At 64.9% G+C, this 10802-nt stretch overlaps 1 protein-coding gene across 1 annotated transcript; it reads right to left on the bottom strand.

The window, feature by feature from the left end:
- Positions 1-505: 505 nt before the first annotated feature.
- On the bottom strand, positions 506-1819 carry LOC141963794 (uncharacterized). Its single transcript, XM_074913452.1, has 2 exons — positions 1240-1819; positions 506-893 (listed from the first exon to the last, which is right to left on the bottom strand). Exons 1-2 carry the CDS (start codon positions 1758-1760, stop codon positions 506-508), a joined length of 909 nt encoding a protein of 302 aa, XP_074769553.1. The 5' UTR covers positions 1761-1819.
- Between the last annotated feature and the right edge of the window lie 8983 nt (positions 1820-10802).

Raw genomic sequence — 10802 nt, 5'->3', positions numbered from 1 at the left:
ACAGAGCGCCAGCCAGAAACAGGCCACAAAGCAGCAAAGATCACAGGGGGTACGGGGCACAGAGGAAGGAATTCACAGACCTGGCACAAGGAGCCAGACAGAGAGAGAGCGAGGCAAAAATTAAATGGTGAAAAGAGACAGACCGCAGGGCAGAGGGAGGAATTGATAAACAGGGACAGGGCACCCGACAGAGCATGATGGAGAACAGGGAAAAAAAAAATAGCAGCAAGCTACAGGGAAGAGGGAGGAATTAAAGAACAGTGACTGGAAGACAGACAGCGACACACGGAGAGAGAGAAGACAAAAGAGCGATGGGCAACAAGATGGAGCGGGAGGAAACGAAAAACAGCAGAAGGGAGTCAGCCAGAGAGAAAGACACCAAGGAAAAAGGCCAGACAGGCGATGAGGGACGGAGGTAGGAATGAAAAACGGGGGACAGGGAGCAGGAAAGAGAGAGATGGAGATCGCAGGGAATAGCAGCGGGTGCAGGAAGAAGAAAGGGGCATCAATAGGAACAGGGAGCTGGACAGAGAGGGATGGAGAAAGGCAACAAGAGCGGCAGGGTACAGGGCAGAGAAAGGGAAGACCTACAAGATGGGGACAGGGAGATGCTCCAAGCAAGACGGAAGATACAGGTGAGCAAAAAAAGTTGAGCAGCACCAGAAAGAGAGGAGTCTAGGAGAAAGACAGGGAGGGACCAGGACACACAAGAGGGATGAGAGGGGCCCAAGAGCTCGGGACTTACTGCAGTTCTCCGTGCTGCCAGGAGAATTTGACAGGTCAGACTCTTCCTTCTGTTTGCCTTCTCCCTTCCTCTTCTACAGCTCCAGGTGCCTGGCTGTCCTCCACTTATGAGAAGATGTAGGTGTCTCACAGCTCTTACGAGATGAGGCCTGCTAGACACAGAACCTCATTCAATCACACACTACGTGCAGGAGTAAGACAGAGGAAAGAGAGAGAAACTGAGAAGTGAGGAGCAGAACAGAAGGATCGAGAGAGAAATGGACTGAGGAGTGATGCAAAAGGTACAGAACAAGCAGTCAGAAGTGCAGACAGAAAAAGAAAAGGAAGCAGCAAGACAAGAGAGAGAAAGTGAGAGAGGAAGGGGGAGCAAGGCAGAAGAATAGAAAGAAAACGTATAGAGAAGAAAAAAAAAAATCACAGCATGGGAAAGAGAGGGGCAGGAAGGGACTGGGACATACAAGGGGAGTGACAGGGCCCCGAGGGCCCGGGACTCACCGCGGCTCTCGCTCCCGGCACTGCCGGGAGAACTGGACAGGTCTGATGCTTCTTTCTCCTTCCTTCCTCCTGCCCCTCCTCTTCTTCTGAAACTCCACTCGCCCGGCTGACCTCCCCCTAAAAGAATACGCGGGTGTCTCTCGGCTCTTACAAGACGTGGCTTCCGACACACGCAGCCTCGCTCGCTCGCTCCGCGGCCGTTCCGCGCCTGGGGTGACGCGCGCAGACCCCGGGCGCACGCTGGCGGTCCGGCCCGCTGCGGACTGTGCAGAGGGCTCCTCGCTCACCCGGAGAGGCAGGCGCTCTCCTCCTGCAGGGCGAGGCGGCTGCTGCCCACATGCCCTTGACGTTCTCCTTCCTTCCCTTTCTCCGGCCCCTCCAGCTCCAGCCGCGGCGGCTCCCGCCCCGCTGCCCACGGCCGGGAAGGCTCGGCTCCGCCCGTCCCTTCCGTGGGACGTGAGAAGCGCCAGGCCGGGCAGAGACACCCCACGCCAGCCCGAGCTGGGCGCAGCCGGCGGCATCCCCGGGGCAGGAACGGACACGCGCGGCCCCAGCGCGGCCTCGGGAGGGGGCACGGAGGCGGCAGGGACCCTTATTGCCGCGGACCGGCCCGGCCGCAGCCCCAACACTCACCTCCGCCGCGCATGCGCACTCCCGGGAGACGCCGCGGCCGCGCATGCGCGCCCCCGGGCCGGGGGGCACACCGCGTCTCGGGGAGCCGCGGGCAGCCCGCGGGAAACCGCCACAAAACCGCCCCTCGGGCCGCGCCGCGGGGCCGCGCCGGTACCGAGGGCTGTGCCGTGCCGCGCGCGCCCGCCAGCGCCGCAGCTGCGGGGAACCGAGAGCGCAGAAACTGCAGCTCCCGGCGTGCCCCGGGGAGCCAACATGGCCGACCGGAAGCCCCCTGCACGTGACTACGGCTCCCGCCGCGCCGCCCGCGCACCCGGAAGCCCGGCCGAGCGCAGCCCCGCGCGGCTCCGGGCAGCGCCGCCGCCGCCCGGCCCCGACGCGGAGCGGCCTCCGCCCCCGGTCCCGCCGCACCTTTCCCCGCAGCCGCCCGGCCGCGCGGCCCCGCTCCTGCCTCGGCTCGCACCGGCTCCTCCTCCAGCACCGGCCCCGGACAGGGAGGGGGCGCTGCCTGCAGCCTCCCTGCCCGCCCCTGCGGCTCCTCCGGCCCGGCCCACGCTCCCCCCCCCCCCCGGTAACTATAGCGACCAGCACCGTTAATAAACGCCGGAGATGCCCGTCGCTCCTCCGAGCTCGCGCTCTATGGGCCGCCGGTCCTCCGGTCGCGGGGCCGCCGCCGCGCACGCGCACTCCGGGGGCCGCCCGGCGCAGCCGCACGCCGCAGGTCGCCTCTCCCCGCCGGGGGAACCTTCCCCGGCCAGCGGGAGCAGCCGCTGGGCGAGACCGCTCCGGTGCGCGGGCCGACGGGACCAACGCTGCCAAATCTTATAACCCCCCGGAGAGGGAGGAGCTCCGGCACGGCCGCAGCGCAGGGCAGCGCAGTCTCGCCTTGTGACCCAGAACTCAGCGGGGTGACCGAAGTGTCGGTCAGAGCAGCCTCAGGGCTCTTCGGACGGGTGGAAGGGGGAGGAAAGCCTGTGACAACGCGACACGGGAGCGCAGAGTTGTTTTAAGGACGAAACAGCGTAACTTCGGTCCCTGGGAGACCAGTACAGTAACTATTAAAAGCACACGTATTGTTAGATATTTTTCCTAAACTCACATTTATCCAATTTAGTTTTTCAAATCCTGGTGATAGCAGAAATAGTTTTTTTTAAAAAAAAAAAACCCAGATAAATCCAGGAACATTTCTGCCCGCGTTCAGCCGCTCTTCTGGAGCGTACGCTAGGAGCTGGAGAACCCGAGCAAGCTGTCTGATTATATTTACGGCAGCTCTGGCCCCGACAGCTCCCACGTCCGTCCCCTTGCCAGGAACTAGCGCCGCGGCGGCTACAGCTCAGCCCAAAGCCAAACCGACACCGACCTCGGCTCTGGAAAGCGCCACCTCATCTCCCCCCGTTTTGCTGATTAGGGATATCAATTCAACTCAGACACCAGAGTGAAAAGAGCAGGCGTATTTTATTAGAAATAGCTAAATAATAACAGAAGAATACAGAAAACACACAGTAAGAAAAGACGGAATAGTGCACTCACACAGACAGGAAAATACAGGGTAACGCATCAAATCCTGACTGCCTGAGAGAGAGGGAACAGCGATTAAAAAAGATCCCTCAGCACCTGCACCCGTTGCCATCACCCAGACCCGCAGGCAGCCCCGGTTACAGCGAGGGTTTGCAGAGCCTTTCCCGGCAAGTGGGAAACCCTACGCGGTGCGTCCACCCGTAGGTGAGGCCTCCAAAGTCGCTGTGAGCGGGTCCACCCTTCTATACCCCAAAATCGGCAAGCCAGAAGAGCTGGCACCTTGGTTTGGAGCGGAAATATCTGGTTTCAATCTCACATTAGATTCCCCCGGAGCCTGGCCAGGGCTCAGGGGAGAAGCTAAGGGAGCTCCTCTGCTTACCCAGGCAGACTAGGTGCAAGGGCTCACGTCAGGCCACAGGGCCAGACTACGGTCTCCACGACCCGGTTATTTTATCCCCACACAAAGAAAGATAAATGTACATTCAAGAGAGCTACGTCTTCCACACCTCTTTCACTAACGATGACATACTGAGTGAGCAGCTTCGGCTCAGGGCCTGTTGTTCAGGCTTCGATACTTCCACTTTTTACATCGGAATAGGTGGTTGGTTATCACTTAGTAAAATACCTGTTAGCACAATGGTTAACAGTTACAAAATACACAGGACTCGTCTACAAGTCAACTCTGGCTTGGCCCTATTGTCCAAGCCTTAGCGCTTCACCCCGAGAGTCCCCTTGCAAGCAGCCAGGACCAACACACGCCGCAAACATTCCAGCGGCTGCCAAAGGTTAAAATCCCACGCGCAGCGCCACGTGGCAGGCAGCGGTTAAAGCCGAGTTGGGCAGAAAAGGAGCTAAATGGGGAACACCCAGTTGGAGAAAGCATCTGACTGAGCACCCCCAGCACTGAACAGATGGGGAAAGGGTGGGCACAAACGCCCTTTTGGGGCAGGGAAGAGGAACGTGCTCCTCCAGAGGCTGAGATCCAGCCGCTTCCTTCCCCGTACAGGTGCGGAAAGAGAAGCACTCAGAGCAGGGGAATCCACCTCCAAAACCCTGCTCCCGACTGCTCTTCCCCCGGCATCCCACGCAGCCTCAAAGGGCGCTGCGGGTGGCTGCAGAGCCCTCCCGCTCCCCACGGCTGGTGCAGCCACATCCAAGTACACGAAGGAGTTTTGAGAAAACTTCAGGAAGTTGGGTCATCGTCAGGTGGAATGGGAGCAGGTTCTAAAACTGGAGAACTACCAAGAGCCGAGTACTTGCTCACGAGCCAAAGAAAACATCCCCAAAGGGGCAGGGACGCTGGAGGCGACCACAGCCCAGGTGACAGGGAGATCCCCTGCCCAGGAGGGCTTTCTCTCGCCTCTTTGCCGGACCGCTGCCGCTACTCCTCCCGCTCGCTCTTGCCTCGCAGGTCCTTCTGCACGCGGTGGATGTCTCTCCCTTCTTCTCCACGACCAACTGCTGCAAGAGCAGGAGAATGCCATCAGGTCCGAGAGCGACGACGGTCCTGGGTGAGAGCTGGCCACAGCACCACCTGAACACCGGCCGCCCTCACACACCCCTATACCCCCGCCCCCCCGAAAAAAACTCACAGATCGGCTTTTCTTACCCAATCGGTGCTCCGGTGCTGCCACACGTGGAGTCGCGGCCGGCGCTGGAGCTGGGCTCAGAGTCGGGCACTCTGGGCAAACGGAGCTGGGCATGCAAAGCGGCGGCCACAGAGGCTGCGCCCCTGCTTACAGGGGGCTCGAGCCGCTGCCGGGACTGCAAAGTGCCCGGGACTGCAGGGCACGGGCCAGGCCCCGACTTACAGGGCAGCCCCAGTCCCAAAGGCCCACGAGGCCCCTCCTCTCCGCTACAGGGGCACCCTGACCCGCACCCCGCTAACAGGGCCGCCACCCCACACAAGGCGCCAGCCAAGCACTATCGAGAGTGCTGGGCGCTGTCTGCCCTGAAGGCAGGTGAATCGGCAGCAGCGGCCCTTTCCCAAGAGGTTCTGGGGGCTGGGGAAGCAGAACTTCCCGAGGGGGGTTCCTCATCGCTGGGGAGAAGCTGCCGCGTCACTGCGGAGCAGCCGGTTGCAAGGGGCTGGCGGCTGAGGCCCACCACTGCTGCCTGTCACCCTAAATCTCCCCCTGCCCTGCCGTACCCCTGTCCCCTCTCCCTCTATGCTTTAAGCCCCCAGGCCGCCGGGCACCACCAGGTGAGAAAATGGGGTCTGAGGCGGCTCAGGCCGGGGCAGGAGGGAGGAAGGAGGGCCGGGGGCCACAGCACGCTGAGGGAAGGTCCCTCAGGCGGCCGGCTTCCCCGTCGTCCAGGCAGAGGAGCTGGCGCCCGACCGCGCCTTCCTTCCAGGCACCAGCTCCCGGAGAAGACAGAAGGAAGAGGCATCCGTGGCCTGCGGAAGAAACTACGAGGCGAGGGCAAGCGAGAGGAGGAGCGGCACGCTGAAACCGGGGAAAGAGAAAGGGGCTGCGGGCAAAGGGCCCTCCCTGTCACCACGGCTGCTGTGGGACAAGAGCGTCCTGGGCAACTCTGGGAGGGTCTCGAGGACTCTGGGGCAGGTACTTGGCTCAGGGCCGTTCCCTGCGTTTCTAGAGGCTACCGCGGTTCTCGGTGAAGGGGACACAACTGCCGAGCCTTTGCCCTCGAAGGCCGGGGGCCGCAGACGCCCGCTCGCTACCCGCTCCTCCTGCCGAGGGCGGCGGACGGGCACAACCCTGCTTACAGGGCCGTCGGGTCAGAGGGCTCCACGGCTCGTGGCACTCGCCCCGAGTACGGGGCCGGCACGCTGGCAGGTCGCCAGCAGGACAGGCAGCCACCCAGGCCCAGAGAGCGGGCGGGTCGCGCGTCGGCCGTGCTACGACCGCGCGGCTTGGCTCCGTCCTTGGAAAGGAGGGGCCAGCCGGGACTCGCCCTCCGCTCGCGGGCTCAGCGGGGACCGACCCCCTGTTGCTGCACAGAGCCCCTCTTTCCCTCCCGGGAAGTTTAAGCTAAGTACGCTGCAGCGATTTCAACAGGGGCCTAAACAAGAAGCTCCTTCACTCGCTCACTCGCACCGACGCGGACACAGGCAGGCACACGGACACGGACGGGGGCAAAGAAAACTTCCCAGAAGAGAGAGCGAGCTCTGTGCAGCCAATGTCTGGGGAGCCGTCCCCTCCCGCGAGCAAGAGAGCAGAGCCTCGGACCTGCCCCCCCGGACGCACGGAGCCCAGAGGGACTCAACGTGCCACGGGGCTTCGCGGGGGATCAAGGGACAAGTGCCGCGACGCGCCCCGACTCCAGGGGGTCACGCTGGCCAGGCCGCCAGCAGGCAGAAAGCCGCCAGGGCCGGGGAAACAGCCCTCCCCTGCCTACAGGGCGGGCTTGGGGGCCAGAGAGCCCCATTTGCCCCTCGGTGCGGGGACGGTGACGCTCTCTCCTTACAGGGTCGCCCCTCTCTCCGGGCAGCCAAACCGTCGGGGCAAGGGGGCAAAAGGCCAGAGACCCGAGCCCTGCTTACAGGGAGGTCACCCGGCGCAGCGCCGGCCAGGACACCAAAGGTGCCGGCAACGGTGCCGTGGGGAGGCCCCTTTGCCCGGAGCTCCCGCCTCTCCCCCCAGCCCTCTCTTCAGCCCGCCGCTCCTCCTCTCCCTCGCTCTGGCCTCGCAGCTCCTTCACGATGCCTTGTCTTGCTTCTCGAGGAGCTGGTGCTCGGAAGGAAGGCGCAGCCAGGCGCCAGCTCCCCCACCCGGAGGACAGAGCAGAGGCCCCGGCCCCGCTGCCAGGCCCCCCCCCGCGCCCAAGTTACAGGCCGGCCGGCCTGGCTGCGGCTCACCACCACGGCGTGCTTCAGGAGCTCCGCTTCCCGCCCCGGCCGCAGAGACGGCGCCGCTCACCCCCCTCGAAGGGTTGCCACCTGCCCGGCAGCCTGACCACGGGGTGACGTGGCAAAAGGCCAGCAAAAACCCAAAGACCCGAGCCCTGCTTACAGGGGGGTCACCCGGCACAAAGCCGGTCAGGGCACCAAAGGTCCTGGCGACACGCTGGTGCGACCACAGCCCCGGTGACAGGGAGGTCCCTTTGCCCAGAGCGCCCTTCTCCTGCCTCCTCTTGCTGCCCAGACTTCCTCCGCTCTTGGCCTGCAGCGGTACAGGACGGAGACCTCCACGCTGCTCCGCCGCCTGCTGCAAGGGCAGGAGGATGCCGTCAGGTCCGAGAGCGATGCTGGTCCCCGGCGAGAGCTGGCCACAGCACCACCCGAACCCCGGCCGCCCTCCCACCACCCACCCCGCGAAAAAACCTCGCAGATCGGCTTTCCTCACCCAGTCGGTGCTCCAGTGCTTCGTGCAGGGACCGTGACGGGCTCTCATCTGCAATGGGCTCCTGGCAGCATCCGGCGGCTGCTGGCAGCGTCTGTCAGGGCCTGGACCCTCCTCAGCCCCTGAGGTGATGGCGGTCCCTCCTCATGCAGCTCCAGTCCCCCCCACGCGCCCTGACGCAGCTCTGCTGCCCCTCCTAGGTGACGGCACTGGCCCCCCACCCTGCAGCAGCTTTGATCCCCCGCCAAGGTGGCTCCAATCCCTCGGCCCCGAGTCGATCCGGTTCTTGCTGAGGCAGCGCCGACTTGCGCTCCCCTTTTCCTCAGGCGGCCGCTCCGCCCCTCACAGCGGCGCTTTGCCCAGAGCGCGCTTCTCTTTCTTCCGCTTGCTGCCCAGACTTCCTTCGCTGCTCCTCCTGCTAACCCTTGCCTTGCACGGCCTTCCGCATGCGGTGGATGTCTCTCCCTTCTCCACCACCAAGTGCTGCAAGAGCAGGAGGGTGCCGTCAGGCCTGAGAGGGACGACGGTCCCCGGCGAGAGCCTGACACGGCACCACCCGAACCCTGGCCGCCCTCCCACACCACTATTCCTCTATACCCCCCCCCCCCCCCCCCCCCCCCCACAAAAAAAAACCTCACAGATCGGCTTTTCTTACCCAATCGGTGCTCCGGTGCTGCCACACGTGGAGTCGCGGCCGGCGCTGGAGCTGGGCTCGGAGTTGGGCACTCTGGGCAAACGGAGCTGGGCATGCAAAACGGCGGCCACAGAGGCTGCGCCCCTGCTTACAGGGGGCTCGAGCCGCTGCCGGGACTGCAGGGCACGGGCCAGGCCCCGACTTACAGGGCAGCCCCGGTCCCAAAGGCCCACGAGGCCCCTCCTCTCCGCTACAGGGGCACCCTGACCCGCACCCCGCTAACAGGGCCGCCACCCCACACAAGGCGCCAGCCAAGCACTATCGAGAGTGCTGGGCGCTGTCTGCCCTGAAGGCAGGTGAATCGGCAGCAGCGGCCCTTTCCCAAGAGGTTCTGGGGGCTGGGGAAGCAGAACTTCCCGAGGGGGGTTCCTCATCGCTTGGGAGAAGCTGCCGCGTCACTGCGGAGCAGCCGGTTGCAAGGGGCTGGTGGCTGAGGCCCACCCGTGCTGCCTGTCCCCCTAAATCTCCCCCTGCCCTGCCGTACCCCTGTCCCCTCTCCCTCTATGCTTTAAGCCCCCAGGCCGCCGGGCACCACCAGGTGAGAAAATGGGGTCTGAGGCGGCTCAGGCCGGGGCAGGGGGCAGGAGGGAGGGCCGGGGGCCAGAGCACGCTGAGGGAAGGTCCCTCAGGCGGCCGGCTTCCCCGTCGTCCAGGCAGAGGAGCTGGCGCCCGACCGCGCCGTCCTTCCAGGCACCAGCTCCCGGAGAAGAAAGAAGGAAGAGGCATCCGTGGCCTGCGGAAGAAACTACGAGGCGAGGGCAAGCGAGAGGAGGAGCGGCACGCTGAAACCGGGGAAAGAGAAAGGGGCTGCGGGCAAAGGGCCCTCCCTGTCCCACGGCTGCTGTGGGACAAGAGCATCCTGGGCAACTCTGTGAGGGTCTCGAGGACTCTGGGGCAGGTACTTGGCTCAGGGCCGTTCCCTGCGTTTCTAGAGGCTACCGCGGTTCTCGGTGAAGGGGACACAACTGCCGAGCCTTTGCCCTCGAAGGCCGGGGGCCGCAGACGCCCACTCGCTACCCGCTCCTCCTGCCGAGGGCGGGGGACGGGCACAACCCTGCTTACAGGGCCGTCGGGTCAGAGGGCTCCACGGCTCGTGGCACTCGCCCCGAGTACGGGGCCGGCACGCTGGCAGGTCGCCAGCAGGACAGGCAGCCACCCAGGCCCAGAGAGCGGGCGGGTCGCGCGTCGGCCGTGCTACGACCGCGCGGCTTGGCTCCGTCCTTGGAAAGGAGGGGCCAGCCGGGACTCGCCCTCCGCTCGCGGGCTCAGCGGGGACCGACCCCCTGTTGCTGCACAGAGCCCCTCTTTCCCTCCCGGGAAGTTTAAGCTAAGTACGCTGCAGCGATTTCAACAGGGGCCTAAACAAGAAGCTCCTTCACTCGCTCACTCGCACCGACGCGGACACAGGCAGGCACACGGACACGGACGGGGGCAAAGAAAACTTCCCAGAAGAGAGAGCGAGCTCTGTGCAGCCAATGTCTGGGGAGCCGTCCCCTCCCGCGAGCAAGAGAGCAGAGCCTCGGACCTGCCCCCCCGGACGCACGGAGCCCAGAGGGACTCAACGTGCCACGGGGCTTCGCGGGGGATCAAGGGACAAGTGCCGCGACGCGCCCCGACTCCAGGGGGTCACGCTGGCCAGGCCGCCAGCAGGCAGAAAGCCGCCAGGGCCGGGGAAACAGCCCTCCCCTGCCTACAGGGCGGGCTTGGGGGCCAGAGAGCCCCATTTGCCCCTCGGTGCGGGGACGGTGCCGCTCTCTCCTTACAGGGTCGCCCCTCTCTCCGGGCAGCCAAACCGTCGGGGCAAGGGGGCAAAAGGCCAGAGACCCGAGCCCTGCTTACAGGGAGGTCACCCGGCGCAGCGCCGGCCAGGACACCAAAGGTGCCGGCAACGGTGCCGTGGGAAGGCCCCTTTGCCCGGAGCTCCCGCCTCTCCCCCCAGCCCTCTCTTCAGCCCGCCGCTCCTCCTCTCCCTCGCTCTGGCCTCGCAGCTCCTTCACGATGCCTTGTCTTGCTTCTCGAGGAGCTGGTGCTCGGAAGGAAGGCGCAGCCAGGCGCCAGCTCCCCCACCCGGAGGACAGAGCAGAGGCCCCGGCCCTGCTGACAGGCCCCCCCCCGCGCCCAAGTTACAGGCCGGCCGGCCTGGCTGTGGCTCACCACCACGGCGTGCTTCAGGAGCTCCGCTTCCCGCCCCGGCCGCAGAGACGGTGCCGCTCACCCCCCTTAGAGGGTTGCCACCTGCCCGGCAGCCTGACCACGGGGTGACGTGGCAAAAGGCCGGCAAAAACCCAAAGACCCGAGCCCTGCTTACAGGGGGGTCACCCGGCACAAAGCCGGCCAGGGCACCAAAGGTCCTGGCGACACGCTGGTGCGACCACAGCCCCGGTGACAGGGAGGTCCCTTTGCCCAGAGCGCCCTTC

Source organism: Athene noctua, chromosome 9 (assembly GCF_965140245.1).
Source record: "Athene noctua chromosome 9, bAthNoc1.hap1.1, whole genome shotgun sequence".
Taxonomy (NCBI): Eukaryota; Metazoa; Chordata; class Aves; order Strigiformes; family Strigidae; genus Athene; species Athene noctua.
Note: the sequence above shows the minus strand (reverse complement) of the source record. Positions and strands in the feature narration are given on the sequence as shown.